The following is a 25,566-nucleotide window of genomic DNA, read 5'->3' on the forward strand; positions in this document are numbered from 1 at the left end:
GGAATTCTGGGACACGCTGCATTATCGGTCAGGACTGGTGGAACTTTTTTCAAGCCCTCCCCTATCTTTGCCGCTTTGGTTGTTAATGAAAGTCAAGCTAGCTAATGCTTCTTTGCCGGTGGTGGGGGAGAGCGATTTAAAAAAAAGAAAAAGAAAAAGAAAAAGAAAAGAAAAAGAGAGAGCTTGACATTTCCCAGAGCAGACAGTATTTTTAGCCTTGATGCTGTGTCCAAAGTGTTAACTAATTGACTGATCAGGTTTCAGAGTTGGCCACAGAAAGGATGGCAGTGGAAGACTTTGAAAGCTTCCCAGAACAAGTAAGCATTTGCAGCTTTTAAAAGAAACCCAGTGTTGGCCAGAATTAAGGGTTTGCCATGGGTGTCGGTAATGTAAAGAAATGGATTGTGTTTTTGTGGAGGAAAAAAAGCTTGCATGTGTTGGGGATGATGGATGCACTGGTATGGGAAGGGGTGCAGTCGATCGAGGTCGCCTTCCTCCTGCACTTGGAGTCAGCCAGCCATAGGTAGGTCACGCCTGGCCCGTGGTCCGGTGTGTGTGATGTGGGGCTCTGGCCCATAGAGGATGCTTCATGAAGTGCAGAAGGGATTTCTCTGGTGGTCAAGAGTGGCTCGTGGGCCTAGTGGAGCTAGTGTTCTTAAGGTTTGCAAATGGTAAAGGCTTAAGTCATTTCACTTATTCTCAAAAAAAAGAAAGAAAGAAAATACACCTCCGGGCGTTGAAAAACTTCTCTAGCAGGTACTTGCCAGAAATTTTTTAAACTTATTAATTATAAAAAGAATGTTTTTTGACAGCTGGAATTAGAAATGCTGAGTCTAAAATCCTTTTTTTAAAGGACATATAGTTGATAGCTGGGAGGAAAAAAGGGGCAGATCATTTCATTTCTGTCTTTTTAAAAAGACATCCATTTAATCACTTGGCAATTTTATCTCACTTTGATGTTTGGAGCAGTTAGGTGAATAATCTTTTTTTAAAAAATGATGAGGGGAAGAGAACAGAAATCTTTGCTGCATGTTTGTCAACATTCAAAAAAAATTTGACTATAGATGGCACATGAAAGGATATTTAGATTATGGCCTACTTTCCAAGCTCCTGCTTATTTCCTCTTTGTTTATTTCCGATCAATAACATCTTATCGATCTATAAGAATTTTCACCTCCTGTCCATTATGGAGATTTTCAAGGTGCATGTCTTCCAGGGGCTGTATTTCAAAAGTGAGGATTACCATATTTGTGGATATGGTTCTTTAAATTGTTTTTCAAATGCTAGTGGGGGGGGTGGGTAATGGTTCAAGAAAAACACTTTGGGATTTTAGGATTGCCTAAGAGTTTTAATGAGAGGTAGACAAGAATGTTAAGAATGAAATTTAATGCTAGGAAATTATACTGACCGAGTGTGACCCCAAGGCAAAGATAGGAGACTGTACCCTCCTTCCTTCCTTGCAGAAGTGGGGGCTGTAAGTGTGGAATGGTACAAATCATGCCAGGTTTTGTTGGTGTTAGTTTGTTTTTTTTACTCTGTGTTATAAGGAATGGTTTTCTGGAAGCAGAGAAGGGGGCGAAATACATTGGGGAAATATAATCTATGAGGAAGAAAAACAAAAGACATCAAAAATATTCTTAAATGTTGCTTTTCAAAATTTGAAATGTAATAATATAAGTAGTAGTTTAAAAGACAAATACAATAGAACATATAATTTTGAACTGATTTTTAAATCAGTTAGGAATCAGTGTTAATTGATTATTTCCTCTTATAAATGACCCACAGTGTTAGGAGATGAACTTTTCATTAAGTACTTTTTCCCCTTGGGGCCTTGAGGACCTTAATGAAAATACTTTGGAATGGGAAGAGTTTAGGACTAAGGGACTTTGGGAAAGTTCTTATAGTTGGAGGCATGTTAGGCGGGGTAAGGAGGCAGACTTTTTTGCAATGAATGGATGGATTTGGCTCACGTAGCCTCAGGCATCAACACAAATGATCCACTGGCAAAGCATGATTCTTTTGAGAAAGACAATTTTAAATATGCTTTATGGCCTTCCTTCCCTTTCCCCTCCTAAAAAAGGAAAACATACATTAAAAATGATGAGACTTACTGAAAGTTACCATTGGGGCTCATGTCCTTTTTCATTAGCTATGAAAATAACAACTCTGAATGTAGTAAGTGGGTATTTTAAAGAAGCTTTAATTGTACTTAGATTTGAGAGGAAAAAAAAAAAGCTTTTCTGGTGAACTCATTTTAGGGCTGCTTTAAGAAAACTGCAGATCTTCCCCCATCATAGCTTTCACATCCAGAAACGTTCATTGGTTCAAAAGTGAACCAATGAGGTAAACTCTTTAGGAGGTGCTAAGTAAAAATTTCAGGGGTTTATCTTTTTCTTGTGGCTCGTGATATGTCTATCGGGTGACTGGACAGCAAGCGTCTGAGCTCAGGTCACGTGCCCAGGGTTGGCAGGCTTAGTAAGGATGCTTCCCAGAATGTTTCCTAAAGCGCCGACCCATTACAAATTTCCCATGAGCCTCGTCACCATGGGGTCATGGGTACCATTACTGGGCTGGGCTCAGTTTGAAATGGGTAGTGATGTTTCTTGCTTCTGCCTTCATGTCAGACTGGGGTGGATGACTGAACTATTCTCGCATCTGAGCTGAGCTATGGAAAAAAGTCTGGCAAGAAGGGTATGGTAAATAACTTGATTTTCATCAGAGTTTTCATTTGGAGTTAGTTGTGGAATTATGGAATTACTTCTCTCTTTGTCTCTATCTCTGTTTCTCTTGATTTTTCTCTCTCTTCTCATGCTTATGTCAGATTGGTCAATGGTCCATGACTAACAGGAGCAGCAATTTTTTTTGTTTTTTTTTGTTTAAAAACAAAGATTCTACTTGATGAGCCAATAATTCATTTGATACATAAGCCTTTTGTGGTAGAAAAGATATTTTGATTAATTCATTAAATTCAGAGTTAAGTTTCCAGTGGAATGTATTTTTTGAATGTATTGTCATTCTGACAAACTTAATTGTTCACAATTTTCAGTCTTAGACATAAATATTTTAAAATAAATAAATGTAGATCATGGGTTTTTCACCCACGTGGTGGGTAGATTTTAGTAGATGCATGAACTTGAATGAAATTTTAAAAATTATATTTTTATTTCTACTGATATCCCATTGAAATTTAGCATTTTCTTCAAATCACAAATGTGGGCAAAAAAAAAAATCAAGTATTATTCTGAAAAGAGTCTGTGAACTCAATCATACTGCCAGAAGTGTCTATAATAGAAAAAAAAAAAGGTTAAGAATCTGTAATAATAGTGAAAATAATTTTATTATTTATTTTACATATTTTAACATTTATTATTATACTAATACTAATAGTAATAATACATTTTTTAAACTAATGATAGTTTTACAGAAATATTTTCATTAAGACTTTTGAACAGCATGTGTTGTGAAATAATATAAACTCTGAACAGAAATTCACAATATGTTATTCTTTTTCACTTTCATCTTCTGCCTCAGATGTTGTTTCAGTTGTTAGCTGGAGGGGAGTAGTGCCTTAGATCTGTTTTCAAATGATGAACCCCCTAATGTATTCTCTTTAAATTGCCAGAAAATGTTATTTTTCTTGGGGTCATAAGGATAGGGGGGGTAAAGAATTGACAAGATAGAGCAAAATCATCATGCTGGACTCGGGGACAAACTAGAGAGCAAAGCAAATTCTTTTGTTGTTGTCAAGAAAATAAATAGGTTCTTTCTTAGGAAATGATAAACTGGATTGTGTAATGATTGAGCAGGATTCTCCAGCTGGGTGGCTCAAACTGAGTTCTGACTAGTCTCTTTGACAAGTGAAAAGTGTTGGGTGTAAATTTCAGAATAATTTCTCCAGCTGATCGCTCAACTCGAGACCCCATTTCTAGAGATAAGTGTCTTCAAGTGTCTTAGTTTCTCAGGTAACTATGCCTAAAAACCACATAAAGTTCTCTCTGTAATATTTCATAATTTAATTAAATGCCCAAATATTAGGATGAACACCAATCTACTACTATGTTCCTAGGAAGTTTTATTAAGGTAATTTTAAAAGGGGACAAGTTATAAAAATTTTCTCATGATTAAAGTTATCTATCCCCAAAATGGAAAGGACTGATTTAGGAGGTAGTAAGCTCTTTAGCATCAGAGTATTCAAACAGAGCCTCTAAGATGAGTCCCTAGTGATGATGCTGAAAACAGAATTTTCAGTTAAGGGTTGTACTCGATGGTCTCTGAAATCCCTTCCAAATATAACATTCTATAATTCTGTGATTCGATAATTCAATATTGTTTTAAGGTTTTCTTTTTCTTTGTTTGTTTGTTTGTTTTTCCCCCCAGACCTTTGTCTTTAATAGTCTAGGGGATTATCAGTTTTTAGAAATTCCCTCTAAACAAAGTAGAGAGGTATCGCTCTGCAATGTATCCATATCATAAAGATCTACTTGGGGGCCCTAAGAAGTTAAATGATTGTCTAGAGTGACACAGCTAAGTTTTAGCACAGTACTAGGCACCTAAAAGTCACTTAATAAATGCTTGTTGACAGACAGTATATGACAGAAGAATGATAAGTCTTCCTGACTCTGAAGTAAGCTCTGTATTCAGTGTGCCAATATTATTAATATTAATATAATTAATATGTGTTAATATATTAATTATAAAATATTTTAATAATTAATTTAATATTAATATTAGTCTACTTAATCTATATTAAGTTAGATATTGCTACTGTTAAGTAGATATAACAACAGCCAGAGTTTATGCATAGCACTTTAATGTTTGCAAAGCATTTCACATATATTTTCTGATTTGATCCATGCAACAACTCAGTGAGCTACTCCTACAGTATTATTACTATTATTATGTCCATTTTATGGATGGGACAGCTGAGGTGCAGAGAAGCTCTACAACCAGAAGTTCACAGAGCCATTAAGGGTCTCAAGCAGGATTCCATATTCTATCCACTAAAGTATCCTTCAATTCATTTTTAATTAAATTAAAATTTATTTTAAAACTACTAAATGAAGGCCATCAACTATGTCTACTCAGATTTAGAAACTGGAAATTATCTCTCTTTCTCTAAGAAAATTAAGATTTCTGAACTTATATATAAGGTAGCAAATATTTTCACAGAAAATTGTTGCATAATTAACTTCTTGCTTCTAGTTGAGTGATTTATGAGAGCTGGTGATAAAAGTCAAGGGGTAGAAAGTGTGGTTCTAGAACAAATGGGCCTCTCTGCCTTCTTTATAGAGGTGGGAGACTATGGGTGTGGAATTTAGAAAATTCTGTTAACTTCAGTCTGTCTTTTGGCTGTATTTGCTGAACTGCCTTTAAAAAAAATCTTTGTTTCAAGAGATGGATCCCTGAAGAAGGGAGGATGAAAGATGTTAGAGTGGAAAAAGTACCGCAAAAAACTTCCATGAATTTTTGTGTATGTTTGTTTTTGTAGATGGATGTGAAATTATGCGTGTGAGTGAGTCAAAATCCAGGCAGATGTTCTTTCCAGCTCCGATAATCCAGCAAACACATTTGTATCTTTCCCTTTGTAAGATTTGAGTAATCCTGTGTTTCACTTTCCCTTTATAAAATGAAAAATGCCTTTGCTAAAGTTGCTTTCCTGAAGGCCGCCACTTTTTTATTCTCTCTTGGTTTTCCTTTCTCTTCACTCTAAGCATTAAGTATCTCAATGAAGTCTAAATATTTTTGCAAAGCTAATGGGAAGGGAGAAAAATACCTTACCCACTAGATCAAAAGTGTGTTGGCCTTCATCTTTCAATTATGCGGGCTGTCTGATAATAGGGGATATTCCAAGGAGGAGAAAATGAGCCCATTACATTAGACTTTTAAAAGCTTCAATTATCACTACATTATCTCCAAGGATAGAAAGTTCCTGTTATCTGTTATTTCAATCCATTATACCCTATCCTTCCAACAAGGCTCACTTATAACTTAATGCTCTCCCCTTGTAGTCGGCTGCTTGTTTTTCTAGTGATCGTGCTAATTCAAAAAACTTTTAAACTAGCATTCTATAAACATTGTTAATCTCCTGAAAGTAAAGATAGGGCTTTCTGAGTACTAGAAGGATAAGAAAACAAAAGCCATTGGAATGTAAAATTTAAAAGAGAAACACACAATATTGACTCATTTGATGTCAATTCTTGACTACTCTAATCAAATATAATGTTACCTACCATTTCTATCATACTTTGGAATTTGCAAACCTCATTATCTATCTTATCTCATTTGAAAATGAAGGTGGAATTATGGGAACAGGCAGAGTCATCATTTGGAGCATAGTTTTAAAGCAGTAAATTATCTCAGAGGCCATCTAAACACTATCCCTTTCATTTTACAAAAAAAGTAAACCAAGACCCATAAAATAGAAATAACTTGCTCAAAGTCACACAGGTAATAAGCAGCGGAGCCAACAACAAATCTTTGCAAATTTGTCAGAACTATCTTCTCTCCAGAATGGCATGTCAGATAGAGGATTAAATATGAAGAATACTACTCCTTGTAAGATCTAATCTCCTTAGAGAGTACTGTATTCTAGACAAATGGAGAGAAATAAAAGCCTAGATCTCATCATTTTAAATGTAAATGGATTAAATAATCCAATAAAATAAAAGAATACCAAAAAACAAAACAAAACAAACAAACTCCCCCATTTGTGGTATGTAAGAGACATCCCTAAAAAGCAGACATACAGAATAGAAAATGAGGAGATAGAATAAAATTTACTGGTGAAACCAAAAAAAAAAAAAGAGTTACAAACTTGTGATAAAAGCAAAATCAACTATATATAAAATAAAGAAAGTAAATTTTACAGAAAAGAACATAAGCAGCAAATCAATAACAATCTTAAATGTATATGCTCCAAAGCCTTAGAATTCAAATGAAGGAAAAATTAACTGAATTGCAAGGATATATATGTGTGTGTGTGCATATATATACATATATATGTATGTATACATACACTAATAAGATTCTAGCTGGAGACTTTAATATCCCTCTGTTTTGAACAAATCTAACTAAAAAAGGAAAAATCATAGAATTGAACAAATTGTCAAAGACATTAGAATGTAGTATCTTCTGAACTGACCTGTAAAATAAAACAGCTATTTTCCTGTACCACATGAAATTTTTATAAAAATTGTCTGTGTATTAGAACATAGAGATATTGTCAATCAATTAAAAAACTGAAACAATAAATATGCTATCTAAAAGACAGCATAAGACAATAAAACTAGCAGTCACTTCATAGAACACAAACAAAAGACAGCAACCTAAATGGGAATGTAACAACAAAATCCTAAATCATGAGTGGACCTAAATACAAATAATAGAAACTAATTATGTGAAAGAAAATGATGATTTTGAAAGGACAAAATGAAAGTATTCTCTATGATGCTTATGTGATTGAGAGACCAGTTGATGAATATCAAATATTCAGAGCCAAGGAAACTCAAGCCCTGGTCTTTCCTGTGGTATATACTAGATGGGTGATCCTTCAGGCTCAGACCACTGAGACTATATAAATATAAATTGCAAGACAGATACTGATTGGTTTTGTTAGAGAGAGTTGCATTACCAGCAGTTAGCAAAGCAATGAAATAACTAAATATATAATTATGTGTGTACAGATACATATATCTATAAATGTATACATATATGTATATGTGTATAACTATCATGCATGTATGTATATAATATATATCATAGTGTCTTATTATTATACATCTAGATATGTAGAGTTACTTTAGCTATTTAGGGAACTGGACGAACAAGTTGACTAAGTACAATGGCTTTGGAATAGGGGAGCCTAGGTTCAAACTTTGGCGCTACTACATTCTCATAACTGCACCCACCTTGGGTTCCTTTTACTCATCTATGAAATAAAGGCTGTCTGGCTGGTCTCTGAGGGTCCTTCTAACTCTAAATTCCCGGCTTTTAATTCCTTTGTGAGCAATCTGCTTCATTTCGTTGCCTAAACATAGATTATGCCCCTGATCTGGACAGATGTGGAGAAGAAATACACAGCTGGGTTACCAGCCAAGTTGGGGTGAGGAAGAGAGCCTGTTTGGGTTAAATCTCACAGATTTGGGTGAGGGAGGCAGTGCTGGTGGAGCACAGCTTTATCATGTTTATTATAGAGGACAGCAGCTCGTTATGGACCATTACTTCTCACAAAGAAAATCATGTAACTGTAGTTGCCCAAAGATTGATACACTGATTTTTTTTTTTTTTTTGGCTATCTCCTGATAACAGATCTTCCCTGGATAATTATGAAATCTTTTTTTTCTAACCTTGCTATGAAGTTCTAAATCCGGCTTTGGCAGAAATAATTTTTCATTTCCTGTTTTTTAATCTTATTTTATTGGTGCCTTGTTTTGATGTCATCTTCACTTTCAAATATATACTTCCTTTTTCTCCTTCCTAGCAAGCCATCCCTTGTAACAAAAATTTAAAGAGAAAAGAGGGGGGAAAGAATCAGGTCAGCAAAAGTAGCCAGTACAATTGTGGCAGCCGGTACGTGCAATGTTGCACACCAATAATCCCCTACTTCTGCAAGGCTGAGCTTAGAGAGAGAGTGGAGGGAGAGGAAAGGGGAGGAGGAAGAGAGAAGAGAAGAGAAAGAGAAAAAGAGAGGTATGCATATGTATATACAATACCATATACATGTGGTGTATATTTTACATATGTTTTCTACCATCAACAAATACATGTGTGTGTATATAAAAATACATGTGTATACATTCAGATATATATTTAAGTATAATCTGTGTTTTTGTATATATATATATATATATATATATATATATATGTATGTATATACACACCTATATGTATGAATATGTATATGCACATGGGCATATATACATACTTTATGTGTATATTGTTGTGTTTGTTAAATTGTTTCTGGTTTTTTGTGACCCCATTTGGGATTTTCTTGGCAAAGAAACTGGAGTGGTTTGCCATTTCCTTCTTCAATTCATTTTACAGATGAGGAAATTGAGTCAGTCAGGATTAAGTGACTTGACCTGGGTCACATGGCTAGTAATTGTCTGAGTCAGAATTTGAACTCAGATCTTCCTGATCCCAGGACCAATGATGTATCTATTGCACCACCAAGCAGCCCCATTATGTTTTACTTGTTATATATATACCCTTTAATGGTTGGCTCACTCCTCTATCTGCAGCAGTTCATGCTTCTCTGTATTTTTTATAGTCCTTGCTCCTTCTAACATGATGAAAGGCCATTCTAAATGTTGATATACAAATTTTTGATACTTTTATTTTGTCAAAATGACAATGAAAAAACTTACATCCACATCATCTCTATGCTCAGGAGAGAATCTTTTAAGCACTGAAATGTTCTAATCCCCTCAGTTTCTGGTTTCATTGCCTTTAACTTATGTATGTATTTTCTTACATGTGATTTATATATCTTTTCTACCCCATTAGAAGGTAAATTCTTTGAGGACAAGGAGTATTTTGTTTTATTTTTTGCTTTTTTTCTTATATTCTCGATGTTTTGCAAAGTGGAATATTACAAGAAACTAATATATGCCTGTAATTCATTGATTCATTGATTGATATTAGGCTCATGAATCACCCTGGGCAAGAAGGCACCTGAAAAATTATATGGTCAAACCCTCCACTGTACAAATGTAGAAATTGAGGGTCAAAGTAGTAGAGATATCATGGAAAGATCATTTGAACTTCAAGAATTTAGAGATTCGGGTTAGGAACGACTACCATAGTTTTAATAAATTTTCACTGAAATATGATCTAAATTTAGCTATGCTGTTTTAGCAAATAGGCTTTAGATTTGTGTTTCCTATGAAATGTTTTCATCCTCTGCATTTGATCAGAAAACTATTCTGAAATAACATCAGCTAATAAGATACCTTTTGACACACCCTTTGTTGAACCTAGAAATAGATTTAAGCGGAGAATAAAAATGGAAAGAACAATAAGCATTTTGGTGGTAATTCTGAGGGGGGGAAGCCTTATAAGTCAACCACAAAAATTTAACAAATTATTTTCATTTGCCATCAACTCCCACATGGCTCCAGCTGCACCAGCTGTCCCCTAACATTTGGGGATGATGAATTAAAGAAGCCTTCCCGCTTTGTCGCTGCCGCCCCCTCTCGCTCGGGTGCCCTAAACCTCCTACTTCAACCCTTCTCTGGCCTCAATCCCCAACCTGTAATTTTCTGACCAGGAAGCTGGAGGCCAGTGCCTTGTGATCGACAAGACTGCTCCCCACCAAATAAATTATAATTATATGCTAGAAACCAACCATGGCATTTGTCATTTCCAGTCTCATCCACACTCAAATTAGGTTCTTCCCTTCCCGGCATTATAAAATGCCAAAAAATTGGCCATCTTAAGTAAATACTTTTCTCTCCTCCTGATACCTAGACCAATTTTAGCTTATCACTGTATTCAGCTGCTATATTTAAAATGTGAATAGTTTCCTGGATTAAATATTTTAGGACCCCTGCCAAGGCTGCCTTCCTACACACTAAGGTTCCTTAGACAAGAAGCTCTGACATCCCTCTTCTGATTCATAAGTTAGCAAATAAAAGGAAAAGTCCATATATTCACATTGGTTTTGTATAATTCCGGGAAACCTTGTACCCAAAGTCCCAGAAGCCTCTGCCTCAGCTATGGATAAAGGGCACTCTCAGTGGTATTTTCTCTTTGAATTTCACAGTGTCCACAGATTTCCTCATGTCCTCTCACAACATTAGGAAAGCTGCTATCTGCTCTTCTCTGTGTCTCTGAATATTTTACAGTGATTTTCATGAGTTATTCAACAGAAGAGCTTAGCATAATTCTTGCCCCTATTTTGCAAGCGGATCTGTTTATAGCAACCCAGAATTTTGACTAACTGGTGCCTTCTGGCCAATGGTAGCAAAGCATTTTTATTGCATGACCAGGAAGACAGACTCAATCAATCAACAGCCATTTATTAAGCCAAGGATTTCCTTCAGACTGCTCAGGACATATCCTGTAAGTGTTTATTTACACATATGTCATCACCCTTACCTACATGAATATAAGCCCCTTGAGGGCAGAGACTGCTTTTGCCTTTCTTTGTATGCCCAATACTTAACAGTTTTATTTTGACGTATGAACACTCTCTTTCAAAGGAGACACAAGGCTCCTGACCCATAATAAGTGCTTAAAAGAGGAATTAGGAGGCGGCTAAGTGGTGCAGTGGATGGAGCACCAGCCCTTAAGTCAGGAGGATCTGAGCTCAAATCACTTAACACTTCCTAGCTGTGTGACCCTGGGCAAGTCACTTAACCCCAATTGCCTCGGGGGAAAAAAGGCTTCTGGGTTACATAGTGTGCAAGATTTAGTCAGGAAGACCTGAATTCTAATCCTACCCCAGACAGTCATTAGCTGTTTAACTTTACTCACATCATTTAATTATGATCTCCTTCAGTTTCCTTATCTATAAAATGGGGATAATAATAGCATTTCCTTTTCAGACTTTTGTGAGGATCAACTGAGATAATATTGAAGTGCTTTGCAAAGCTTAAAATGCTATATAATTGTGAGCTGTTACCATTATTATAAGTAAATGCTTCTTGATAAGCTGCCTACTACCATGAGCTGGACAGAGACAAAAAGTAAATACCCCCTGCCCTCAAGGAGCTTATTCCCTAACCTTCAAATTTTCATTAAGCCAATCAAACGATTGGTGGAGCCCATTCAATCCCTCCTGTCTTCTGCTATTTGCCTACAAGGAAACCTTAGAAAAGTAGTTTACCCCTTTTCCACCTTTCTCTTCATTCACCAAAGCTGGATCTTGTTCAGAGACACAGTTGTAGGAACATGGTATCATGAGGGCAAGTCAGGTTAAGGTTTTGTAGGATAGGAGGTCAAGAGCTCTCCTTGTCTGTGAACCAAAGCACTGTCCAATGGGCACTAAGCTTTGAGTTGAGAGATCTGAGTGTCAATTCTTCTGCTTAATTACTATCTGACCTCTCCTTTCTTTATTTGCAAAATGGTTTAAGAATCCCTTCAACACATTATCACAGAATGTTGCGATATAGACAATGTAACCTCCTTGAGGGAAGCGACAAGTTTGTTTCTTATTTTGTATCTACAACATCCCTGGCAACTTGAAGATGTTTAAGAAATGTTCCTTTATTGACTGGGGAGAGTAATGTCACAAATATTGCTCTTCAAAACTGAAAGAGATATAGAAATATTAGTTCTGAATAGCTCTGGACTGTCCTGTACCAGAGATTTTGGACACCTGTCACCTTTTTGGCTAGTTGCAACAAAATGAGGTGCCACGTCTTCATCATCAATGTTCTGGGAGCTTTGCGATATGAGGTTTATGTGTGAAAGGACTTTGAAAATGAACAAGTCTGAGTTATTGTCTTTGGGAAGACGGTCCTTTGTAAAACTAATAAAGTCGTAGCGATAGCAGTAGCAGAGACTTCCTAGATCATAATTAGAGCTGGAGAAGGCAGTCACTGAATCCCACCCCATCCATTTTACCACGTTTTCCTTCAGGCTCTGAAAAAGAGAGATTTGTCCAAGATCAAAGAGATACTCAGGGGCAGAGCTAAAATCTGTGATCCTATCTTCCTGACTTCAAACTCAGGACACGGGGCACCTCCCATGTTGCCAATTGGCAGAGCAAGAGGGGTTGAAGGTTGGCATTGTGTCGGGGTTTGGTTTGGGTTTGAATCTTGTCTCAGATGTATAGCGGCTAAGTAACCCCCAGCAAGTCTCTGAACATCCTTATTCATAAAAGAGCGATAATAAGGTTTCGGGAATGGACTTCGCAGGATCATGATGAGGCTGTAGTGAGATGCTAGCTGTAAAGCACTTTGCAAACATTATAGCCCCATATAATGTCACATATTATTATTAGCAATAATGATGATAGGAGTAGTAGTCAGGGGGAAAAAAACTGTCTATGGTACTATTGCCGTAAGCAATGAAGCTGTATAATCACAGATTGCTTCACCTTCTGGGAACTCAGGACAGGACCAGCTATCCCTGCATTCCCCATTAATACTAATGGGGGATATTGGATGAGGCTAAAATCTGGTTTGGCTTCTTAAACTTACCTTTGATCACATCTTGGTTAAGAAAGGGAGAAAAGACTTGAGCTCGGACCAGACCACCATCCCTACTCTACATTTCAGAAACCAAGCAAATTTCCAATAGTCCCACTCTCGTTTGTGACCAAGATTGCAACCCTTATGATATTTCTTGCTCATAAATCACCCTCATTCATACAATACAGCATACGAACCAGGAGCCTCTCCACCGTCCCTTGGATCATCCCATTTAGAATTCACCCATCATGCCCATGGCCATAGGACCTAGGGGCCCTATGGACTAGGACCATAGGGAGAATCTTAACATTGACTGGTGGGGAACAATTTGAGGGCATTTGCCAAAATTAACCCCTCCCAAATCACTTTTTAATCAACTGTAAATTGGAGGTAAAACTGTCTATAGTGAATTGGATAAAATTATATAGACTTTGTTGAAGGCTTTTTAAAGATTAAATGTGCCATATGAGTGTCCATTTTTATGATTGTTATTAGTGGAACCTTTTTATTATTCATGGAATAATATTATTGTTATTATGGAAAGAGAACAGTTTTGGAAGACAGGAAACTTGAGTTCAAATCTCTCTACCAGCTCCATGAGGACTGGAATTATAACTTTTCAACATTTTATTTCTCTCTCTCAGAACCTACCATTGTGAACATAGATGTTCTATTGAGCATGCTGGTGATCTCTAGTTGGGGGACTTTTGAGTATAGGGAGTCTATTTCCTATTTCCACATTTATAAAATGAGGTTATTGAAAAAACCATTTTTGTGGCAATGTAGAGTAATGATCGCAAACTTTTTTGATCACTTCTATCAGTTAAAATTTTTTTTGCATCTGTACCCCAATTATAATATGTAAATATAATCTATATAGTATGAATGAATGAAAAATATAAATAAAATGAGATAAAGATGAAATACAATTTGATCCTAAAATAAACGGGGAGCCACTAGGGTTTATTGACTAGGAGAGTGACCTGGTTAGATCTGTGCTTTAGGAAAATCGCTTTTGTACTTGGGTAGAGGATAGGTTGGAGAAGGGAGACTTCAGGTAGGGAGGGTAATAATGAGGAGAGGCCTCAGTCCTGGACAAAGATGGTTGCTGTGAGTGGAGAGGAGGAACACAGAAGGGAGCTGATGAGGAGAGAAAGGATATGATTTGGTCTGGCTGATGATTGAGTGGGTGGAATGAGAAGGAGGCAAGGAGTGTGGATCAGTAATGGACAAGGGGAGAGTGGTGATTGATTTGTGTTGGAGACAGGTCCATAACTGTCTACGAGTAGAAAATGTAACCCATCTTTTCACCCTCTGATTGGTTAATCACAACATGCTTTGAAGAGTTTAGCATCATTCTCAACAGGTGCAATGATTCCCTTGCCCTTGTAGACCACTCTTGTAGTGATCACATGATCATAGATCTGGAGCTGAAGAGACCATCTAATCAAAACTGCTTCATTTTACAGGTAATGAACCTGAGGCACACAAGGGTTGAGTCAGTTGCCCAAAGACCCACAGCTGGTAAATGGCAGGGACTGTCTAAGAGATTCACGTTCTGAATAAAAATTGGACTAGACGACTCTGGTGACTTTCTTTAAACATCTCTTTAAAAAGTTGTATTTGTAGTACCTAAATATCCTTGCTCTAATAATAATAGAATTCTAGTTTTAATCATTAGAATTAGAAAAAGAAAAAATAGAAGGAAGGAGGGAAGGAAGGAAAGAAGGAGGGAGGGAAGGAAGGAGGGAGGGAGGGAAGGAAGGAAGGAGGGAGGGAAGGAAGGAAGGAGGGAGGGAAGGAAGGAAGAAGGGAGGGAAGGAAGGAAGGAGGGAGGGAAGGAAGGAAGGAGGGAGGGAAGGAAGGAAGGAAGGAGGGAAGGAAGGAAAGAAGGAATTCAGCCAGCCTTGAATATTCATTGATTAGAATCAAAGGCACCAAGTTCAAATCTCATCCCTGATGATTATTTTCTGAGTGAACTTGGATAAATCACATATCTGCCCTGGGCCTCAGTTTCCTCTTCAGTAAAATGGAGGGGCTTAACTTTTAAAGACACTTATGACTCTAGAGCTATAATTCTAGGAACCCAAAGATTCAGTGTTCATTTTCATGATATCAAAGCATTTGGACAGGAAGAAAAATTTACATTCGGTTGCCCAGATGCTATGTGTGTGCCACACCATATGGGCAGTTGTTTAGAAAACTGCAATCAGCCAGCCGCCCTTTTCCCTTTCCCAGAGATGTCCTTTGGGCATCCTCAGTGTGAGCTGGAGAAGACAGCCTGTTGGCCAGAGGCTGAGCCCTCATTCCTCTGGTGTATCCAGTGACCTAAATTCCTGACTGATTGCTGGGATCAGGTCATTTCTGAAGGCTTTCCTGACCTTGGATTCCACGAGATGATGAGGTAATGGGGATACTATCCACCAGCTCTCGCACCATTCCTCTCAAAATCAACAGACACTTTTCAGTGTTTGAAAAGGATTGGGGCTTGGGATGCTGTCCGGGTACTTGCTGGAGGACCCCCCTCCCTCCTCATTGCATGGCCAAGAAGACAAGCCAGGGAATGTCCATTGGGAAAGCCATTGAGCCAGACGGAGTAGATGGAATGGAAAAAGAAAAAGGAGAGGAAGAGTGAGAGAGATGGTGAGAGAGAGGTAAGAACTAGTTTTTGTAGCTTGGGAAATGTGATCGTTTATACCTCAGAGTTTGATTTGTTAGCTGTCTAGACTTAAAGAAAGCATTGAAGACAATATAACACAGCTTAAACTTAAAAGTGTTTCCTGTGTAATTTTTTTCTTTCTCAGAGAGTTGGTTGTTAAACATTTACCAGCACTTCCCTGGATAATTCCCACAAGGACCTGAACTCAACATAAAAACAAATGTTTCTAGCTTGGGCTCATGGATAAATTTCAAGAGGTCTTTGAACTTATAGGGGGAAACCCAATATCTTTATTTTCACTAAAAGAACTGAAATGAGCATTTATTTCATTTATTTAAACATTCTTCTTTTTATAAAGCTCTTCATTTTCAAAACATACGCACAGATAGTTCCCAACATTCACCCCTGCAAAACTTTGTGTTCCAAACCTTTTTCTCCCTCCCTTCCCCCCTTTCCCTCCCCTAGAGGGCAAGTAATCCAATATATGTTAAACATGTGTACATATTTCCACAATTATCACAAACCTATTATTCTGAGGAGCGTTCTTAGTCTTCTCCAAAGCCTCCTTCTGATTCCTTTGGCAAATATGTATCAGATCCAAAGGCTCCATAGGTTTAGAGATCAAAGAGATTTCGATGATCATCTATTCACACTCTTTGTATGGAAATAGGGAAACTGGAGCCATAAAAATGGTGACTTAAGCTACCAATGTGTCCTCAGAAGCATCTGATTTGTATTTATTTTGTATGTAAGATAGACTCAGTTCGACCTCCGGCTCCAAATAAAGCATTTCCTGATTCTCTAAGCTCCATAGTATGGATTTCCATGCATTTTTAATACATTTTAACATATTTCCTCATATTTGTAAAAACATATTTTTGTATGTATATTATGTGTGCTTTCTCCTCTGCTGGAACATAAGCTCCTTGAGGGAGGGACTTTGATATCATTTTTTTTTAATTTAATAGCCTTTTATTTACAGGATATATACATGGGTAACTTTACAGCATTAACAATTGCCATATCTCTTGTTCCAATTTTTCACCTCTTCCCCCCCCATCCCCTCCCCTAGATGGCAGGATGACCAGTAGATGTTAAATATATTAAAATATAAATTAGATACACAATAAGTATACCTGACCAAAACATTATTTTGCTGTACAAAAAGAATCAGACTCTGAATTATTGTACAATTAGCTTGTGAAGGAAATCAAAAATGCAGGTGTGCATAAATATAGGGATTGGGAATTCAATGTAATGGTTTTTAGTCATCTCCCAGAGTTCTTTTTCTGGGCATAGCTAGTTCAGTTCATTACTGCTCCATTAGAAATGATTTGGTTGATCTCGTTGCTGAGGATGGCCTGATCCATCAGAACTGGTCATCATCTAGTATTGTTGTTGAAGTATATAATGATCTCCTAGTCCTGCTCATTTCACTCAGCATCAGTTCGTGTAAGTCTCTCCAGGCCTTTCTGAAATTATCCTGTTGGTCATTTCTTACAGAACAGTAATATTCCATAATTTTCATATACCACAATTTATTCAGCCATTCTCCAACTGATGGACATCCATTCAGTTTCCAGTTTCTAGCCACTACAAAAAGGGCTGCCACAAACATTCGTGCACATACAGGTCCCTTTCCCTTCTTTATAATCTCTTTGGGATATAATCCCAGTAGTAACACTGCTGGGTTAGGGTTAGAGTTGGGAGGCGCATTTAGGGTTAGGGTTAGATAGTCAGGTATGCTCAGCTTCTATCACAATGCTTTGCACATAGTAGGTGCCTTAAGATGTTTATAGATTCACTGCTATATTGTGCATGTGGTTTTATGTGCATGTAGTTTACCTTAATAGAATGTGAGTTCTTTTATGGATTGTGATTGTCTCTGTATCTCCAGTGCCTAGAAAAGGGGAAGGCACATAATAGGTGCTTAAGAAAGGTGATAGTTGACTGATTGATTATATAGGGACAGTATAATGAAACAAGATGAAGAGACCCAGATATGAATCTTTGATGTGATATTTGGTGATGTAATAACTTGGGACAAGTCACCCCTTCCACCTGACCCTCAGTGACAGGAAGGACTGTCATGGATCTCCCTTAACTTATTCATTTGTGCCCTCAGCCTCCATCCTTGCAGGCCACAGACTCAGAGGACTGGAGCTGCTTTTACAAATGAGGAAACAGAGACCCAGAGAGGTTAAGTGAACTAACCAATCTGTCAATGGGTCAACAAGCACTTATTAGTGCCCTTGGTCCTCTTCCAAAACTAAGGACCAATAACAGCAATAACTTAAGTGCTTTTTATGTAGGAGGCACCAGGCTGCCCTTGGGAAGCTCCCAGTTAAATGAAGATATGGGAATAATTAGGTACCTGTAAGATCTCTATGGGACTAAGGTAAAGAAATCTGAGAAGTAACAAAAAGGGTGTGGAGGGAAGGGACACTGGGAAACCTGTAGAAGGTGGGATTTGAACTGGGGTCTTGAAGGAAGCCAGAAGTACAGGGAAAAGGAAACCAGCTAGGAAATAAGTAGAAGAGGCAGTATTCTATAAAGAGCACTCCTGATCCCAAACCATGCTGCTCTTATGATCTTATTTCCACCTGACAGGGGAAAAAACATGCCCTCCCAAATATGAATGTTTTGGGAATGGCCGAATCTTGATCGTTTTGTTTCTTTTTTCATCGTTGTGGATTAAGAAGTTAGCAGTCTCTGACAAGGTGGTTTTATGCAGGGAGTATTGCTGAGGACTGAGTCCTGTGGATAATTTTGTGGGGTTTTCCCCAAAACTACCACATTCCCAACTCAGCAGCATCACTTCCTCCCAAGAGATAGCGAAAATGGGTCAGGGAGAGGAGGGTGGATCAGAACTCATAATGAGCTCGCCAGCTTTTCAGAAATGTTTCTCCTTTGGAGGTGAAATCTCAGACTTAGCTGATAAATTTGATGTTTCAGATTTGTTCCCCGAGCACCTTGCACACTTAAAAGGATGGATAAATATTTTACCATCTTTAGAGATGCCGGCAGCCCCGTTGCATAACCGCGTTCTCCTGAAATGTTTCTCCTCACCTGAACTAAAAATACAAACCATGCCCTGGAATAGAAAAACATCCGTGGTGGATCCCCTGTCATTTCCTCCTACTTTTCTAGACCTCGGTTTCCTGGGGGAAGAGGAGGGCTGGACAAAATGAGCTGTGAGCAGATGATTTTATGATGTTTATAGGGGCTGCTCCATCCTTCTGAGGCTCCCAAAGGTGGTTCCAGGAGCTGGGACTGACATTCAGCACAAATTATTCTGGAGAAATCCAGTGCAATTCCTTTTCCTTGTTTCTGCACCCACAAAAAAAGCTTCTCTATTCTTATTTCTTTTTATTGCTAATTAGTCTCTGTCGGGATCCAGAAATGTTTTCCCCTTCCAGACTTGGTCCCCAGTTATTTCCTTGTTAGCTCCCCCATTAGAGTTTAAGCTTGTTGAGTACAGGATCAGCCTTTGGTTTATTTCCATTTGCCTTTCTTTTATAGCCCAGTGCTTCGCACCCAAGCCCAGCTCATAGTAATAAATTAATAAATAATTGGTGGTTTCTTTCTTTGTCCTGTTGCACTCCTGTCTCTATCTCTTTGTGTTTCCCTAGTTCTTTTTCTCTTCCCCTTTCCCCTCGCCCCCATCTTTGTCTCTGTCTCTCTCACTTTCTCAAAAGCAGACATAAAAAACACCAGCCCCTAGAGTGAGCACCGAGCCCAAAGTAAAAGACCAGGGTTGGCCAGACCACTCTCTTCCCCTCCCCTATTGAGGTCCAGAAGGCCCAGCATCCCTCCTCCCCAAGGCTGGGCCGTGGCCACCAGCCCACTGTCTCCATCCCCAGCTGTCCCACCAGGAGGCTTTCTGGTCACCTTCCCAATTCGGAGACACTAACCACGCTGGACATTTGTTGGGGGAACAATGACCTCATTTGAAAGGATGACCTTAAGTTACTCTCATGGGACATCCCTGTAAACAAAAGCAGCCTGACCCTGCGCTAGGGGTCTCTGCAGGCAGCAGCTGCCAGAACTGGGGCTGTGGGGATGGTGTCTGGTGATCTAAGCTGCCCTTTGGGGCATTTTCCTCCTTTCATTAAGCCCTCCCTCTTCCCTCCCTTCTCCCCCATTCTTCTGCTTAGCTGATCTATTGATGCAGAAAATGCTAGCTTTATTTCCACTAACTGGGAAGCTATCAAATCTAAAAGGACAAAATCTTGCAGAACCCCAGGCCTTCCCCGGTAAAAACTGGTCACAGACTCAAATAGGAGGGAAGACTGTAAACTGTACTCCTCTGCACAGGAGACAGAGGTCTGGACCTGGAGTCAGGGAGACCGGCCTTGGCCCTTAAATTAGGGGGTCTTGAGCAAGTCCCTTAACCTCTCTGTCTGCCTCGGTTTCCCCAACTGTAAAATGCAATGGCAATAATAGTTTCTATCTCCCAGGTGTTGTGACTATCAAAGGAGATGTTTGCTTTGCAGACCTCAGAATGGAAATGCTGGATTTTAGGCTAGACGTACCAATATGAAAATAGCCCAGGAGATGACAATGAATCATAGGCGGGAGGGAGGAGACAGGTACCAGAGAGGTAGAAAGTCCTAAGGAAAAAATTTAGGCAGAGGATTCCAGGTGCAGTCTGGGAGGACTTTCTGGAAAAAGTGCCTACTCGACTTTAAAATTCTGGACCGGAACCAGATACGATGCCAGAGCCCACCTAGCCCAGGGTTCTTGCCTTATTCTCGATTATAAGCCCCTATGGCCATCGCCAGTGAAGCCACTAGACCCCTTCTCAGAGTAATGTTTTTAAATAAAGAACATAAAAACACAGGAGGTTAGAAAAGAAATCAATTACACTGAAATACAATTTTAAAAACAGATTAAAAATAAATTCAGGATTAGCTTAAGAATGCTTGATCTGTGTTACAGGTGAAGAAATTAAGGTTTGGGAGGAAATTCACCCATCACTGAGCAGAGATTTAGTGCTAGAAAGGATCCCAGGGCCAATGGTCCAATGCTCTCGCTCCACTGAGATGAGAAAGGAAAGGCCTTTCAGACAGTAAGAGGCTTCAGATGGAACCTAGATCCGCTGTTTCCAAACTGGACCACACAACCCTCCCCCAAAGACATAAATGTGGCAGCAGACAGAGAAATGGAGGGAGTATATCCCAGGCAAGCGAGACATGAAGAAGGAGGGCTGCAAATTGCTGGGAACTAGTTAGGCTAAAATGAAGTGAGCATAAGTAGGGTGGGCTTAGAAGGAGGGAGGCTTTAGATGCTAAACCCAGAACATCACATTTTGGTAATAGGGAGCTACTGAAGGCTTGAGCAGGGAGTTGACAGTGTGGTGGATTAGAAACAACAGGAGGTTTGGAGGTGGAGGAGGAGCTTGACCCTAATCTTTGTGATTACTGGGTGAATAGGTATATGTATATAGATATATATAGGTACATAGATAGAATGATAGATATAGGTAATATATATAGGAAATATAGGTATTATAGATATATAGGTATATATGTGTAATATATATAGGTATACATCTATAGGTATAATAACATATATATGTTAGGTAATATAGGTATATATATTATATATAGACATATATATAGGTAATATATATTATATATATAATATATATTATATAATATATATAGGTATAATATATACCTAATATATATTATTAGGTATATGGTATAAGTAATAAGAGCTAGCATTTTAAAAGGTTTGCAAAATGCTTCACAAATATTATCATATTTTAATATGATAGAAGTTAGTACTATTCTTATCCCCATTTTACACATGAGACAACTGAGCCAAATGATGATTTTTTTTTTTCTCCCAGTGTCACACAGAAAGTATCTGTTGAACTCAAGTATTCCTGAGTCAGGATTCCCAGCCTTCTCTCTACCTCCTATATTTCTCACTCTGTGCCCAAGTTCCAGATCTGGGCAAAGGGGAAGATTGGACGGGGCAATCTTCCTTCCAGCTCTAAACATGCATTATTATTTCCTGTGCCTTAAGAAGATTACAGAAATCCTAAATGTCTTTAAGATCTTTTCAGCTCTAAAGTATAAACTCTTATTCAAGTAATTTTTTAAAAATGGCTTGGATGCCCTTCCCCCAAGCCAAGAAGGTGCCCCTTCCTCACCTCCATCTCTTGGAAATTCCCAATCTCCTTCAGAACTCAGTCCAGTGTCACCTTTTCTATGGAGCCTTTTCTCCTCCTCACTTCCTACTAAAACTTCCCCTCCAATCCCAAATTTGTAACTTATATTTATCTTGTATATGTATATACATCTATGGATATGGATGTTCCAGTTGGCTTTCTGATAGAAATATAGATAGAACGTAAACTCCCTAAGGGCAAGGATAATTTCATTTTTCTCTTTGTATCCCTAACACCTAGCACAGAACCTGGCACATGGGAGGGGATTAATCAAAGCTTGTCGATTGATTGAAAATGATGGATTGATAATATATGATACAAGAATCCTCCTTTCTGCCTAACTGATTTCTAGTTTGCCAAGGTCTTGTCTTATGTGTTTAGTATTTTTTAAAAGCATTTTTGTTTGAATTTAGAAGCACCAAATGACATGGGCGTTTTGATATACAGAGGAGAAGGGAGATCTGACTTGCAGATCTCCCTTCCAGACACCTTGCTTTTGTTTTTATGTGTGTGATTGTTTCAACCTGTAGTCTTCAATGTAGTCTTGCTTGCCTGTGTTTCTGGTCTGCCTCTCCTTCTCTACATTTTAAAAAAGATATCTCAATAGAAGAAGAAAAGCAAGAGGTGGGATGGGTCAGAGAAGTCATGTTTTTTAATGCACAGAAAAGAGCAGGAGAAATTTCAGAAGGAAATACAGATAAGCAGGGCGGCTTAGAAAGTATTATATGCTCCCCCGAAAGCGAACTGTATATAATAGAGATTCATAAGTTAAGATGACTTTTTTCTCTTCTCCTTTGTATGTGAAAATGTGCTTTTTGGTGTTCATTAACCTCTGAATAAAAATACATAAATACTAAATGTCTCAGGACCCTCTGCTATTTTTTGTGTTACCTTATCTCAATCCCTCCTCATCCTCCCAACACCAGCTCTGTTGGAAAAGAAAAAAAAAAAAAAAAAAAAGAGAGTTCTCTTTTCTCAGAGATTCTCGCCTTGACTTTATCTGAAAATAAGGGTCTTGTTCTGCATCTTGAGCCCATCGTGCATCTCTCAAGAGGTGGCAAGCATTGAATCCTAAACATAGAAATGCTCGTCAGACAGAATTGTTGTTGTTCAATGATTCCTGGACTTTTGTCCAAAGGGTTTTCTTGGTAAAGATAATGGAGTGCCGTGCCATTTCCTTCTTCAGTATGTTCCCATTTCACAGATGAGGAGCTGAGGCAAACAAGGGATGATTTATCCAAGGCCACATAGCTAATAATTGCCTTAGGCTATATTTGAACTCAGAACTTCTGGATTTCAGGCCCAGCTCTTTATCCAGTGAGCTATCTTGCTGTCCCGTAAATAGAGAGGCTTCCCCACAGTGATCTCAGAGGCATTTTCCATCCTTAAAGAAAACCTTTTGAACTCCTTCCTGAAATCTGCTCACCAAACGCCACAACTGTAACTGGAAAAAATGAGAGAGAAAATTTTTCTCCCAAGAGTCGGGAATTGGAAGTCTCAGATAGACGCCATTTGAATGCACGCGCTCACGGTCATTGGCCGTAGGTGCGTACATGGTCTGGTCCCACTTAGGCCTTGTTCATGGGCACACAGCACGTTAGCAGCAGCCCCCAAGGACTGTGGCCTGTGGCTGCAGCTTCTGCCCCATAAACAGGAGCCTTCTCTGAAGGTGGTTTCCTTCCAAACAAATAATGGTCAGTCTGGGAGCCGGTCACAATCCCTGCCCTTTGGTGACTGTAATCAAGACCCTCCTGGAGGAGAAATCACACCTGAGCTCCTGATTATCTCCCTCTACACACAACTAGTCCTGCTCCCCTTCTGGTCAATGGCTGGTGTCATCTGTCAATCCGCAAGTCTGGGCAGCTGGTCTAGGTCCTGGGGAAATGGAGACACTGATGAAAATCCCAGGCGTTCCCACAGCACCACAAGTTTAAGAGACGGGCCAGGCCCCTTAGGGGGCATCCCCTTTTTCAGAAACCTGGCCTGTTTGGGACAGGGACAAGACGTGATCCAGGGGAACCTGTGGACTCCCTCCTGATGGCTCTGGCCAGAGTCTGTAAGTCTCTTCTCGGTGAGCTGTCAGTCCCTGATATTCTCCTGATCTGGCTTTTGGCTAAGAGGCAGCTGGCTCTTCAGATATGGGGAAAAGAAAAGTGGGGGGAGAGAGAGATGGAGAAAGAGAGGGAGAGAGACAGAGACAGAGACAGAGAGGGAGGGAGGGAGGGAAGGAGAGAGAGAGAGACAGAGAGAAAGGGAGGGAAGGAGGGAGGCAGGGAAGGAGAGAGAGAGAGACAGAGAGAGAGAGAGAGAGAGAGAGGAGAGGAGAGATTTTAATGGAGATGTGGGAAAAGCAGAGGAAAAGGTGATTGGGAAAATGAATGATAATAGCTAATATCTAAGTAGCACCCACTGTTTGCCAGGCATTGTGCTAAGCACTTTACAAATATCTCATTTGATCCTCCCAACAACTCTGTGAAGTAGGAGTTATTTCCTACCCCCATCCTACAGATGAGAAAACTAAAGCAAGCAGTAGAAGTAACTTGCTTGGGGTTACACAGTAGGTGTCTGTAGGCTGGTTTTGAACTCAGGTATTCTTGGGCCCAGGCCTGGCATTTTATCCACTGCATCACTTATGTTTAGTTGAATATCAGGGCGACTTCTTCTGGTCTTTCTGATCCTCTCAGTCGGGGTCCTCCCCCCTCTCTCCATAAGTCCCCCTCTGAAATGACTTCCCTCACACTCTGTACATATCACCATCTTTTCATCTCCTCTGTTAGAATGGAGATGAACCCCTTGAAGGCAGGCCTGTGTTTTGCCTTCCTATCTGAAGAATTTGGTCCAGTGCCCTCCGTGGGAAGCACTTGGATGCTATGGATGGACAGGTTCTTCCATTCCGTTCCCAATTCCCCACCTGGGCTTTTGCAGCACACCTCACTGTTCTTTCTGGGAGTTCCCTAACTGCCCTCATCATTCCGGTCTCACCCCTTGCTATCAATCCCAAGACCAGGTTTACTCACAGACTTCCGGCTTCCTCTCCTGTGTATGTGATAAAGCCTAGCCTCTAGCCTGGAATCCAAAGGCCACCATGACCCAGGGGCAGCCTGCCTCCAACCCTAGGGTCAGCCTGCCTCCAGCCTTGCAACCCAGTACAAACATGGCAGACTTCTCTCTGCACTCTGCAAGAATCGCTGCCCAATGTCTCTACCTGGAAGTCCCGCCATCATGTTAAATGTACCACAACCAAAATGGAAGTGATTCTTTTCCCTCCACAAATTTTTCTTCTTCTAAACTTCTCTATTCCTGTTGGAGCCAACAGTCACCAAAAATTACTATCTTGGAGCCATAGTTAACTCTTCCCTCTCCCTCATCCCCACCCAGTTGCCAAGTCCTATTACTTCTAGGTCTCTGTCTCTGTTTTCTCCCCTCACGTGATTACTACCTTAATTGAGGCCCTATCCAAATGATCCTATCTCATAGATCACAAATTCCCTGGGGACAAGAACTGTTTCCTTTTTTTGTCTTTGTATAGTTGGCGATTAATATCTGTTAAATTGGTTTGAATTGAGATGCTGGAATGAGGAGTGGGGCAT

General features: G+C 39.2%; 1 protein-coding gene across 34 annotated transcripts in view; it reads left to right on the plus strand.

Moving 5' to 3' along the window:
• Nucleotides 1-25,566, plus strand: part of ANK3 (ankyrin 3) — a 592,702-nt gene that overhangs the window by 339,926 nt on the left and 227,210 nt on the right. Inside the window, exon 1 of one of the 34 annotated variants that reach the window (XM_031956923.1) lies at nucleotides 15-317. The exons of 30 other annotated variants lie outside the window; for them this stretch is intronic. In XM_031956923.1, coding sequence (XP_031812783.1) covers nucleotides 282-317 — 36 coding nt within the window. In that variant the 5' untranslated portion in view covers nucleotides 15-281. Of the gene's footprint in view, nucleotides 1-14; nucleotides 318-1,719; nucleotides 2,697-15,154; nucleotides 15,791-25,566 lie in introns of those variants that run through there. 3 more of the 34 variants (XM_031956924.1, XM_031956929.1, XM_031956920.1) reach the window with 3 other exon arrangements.

The sequence above is a fragment of the Sarcophilus harrisii genome, chromosome 2, assembly GCF_902635505.1.
Source record: "Sarcophilus harrisii chromosome 2, mSarHar1.11, whole genome shotgun sequence".
Taxonomy (NCBI): Eukaryota; Metazoa; Chordata; class Mammalia; order Dasyuromorphia; family Dasyuridae; genus Sarcophilus; species Sarcophilus harrisii.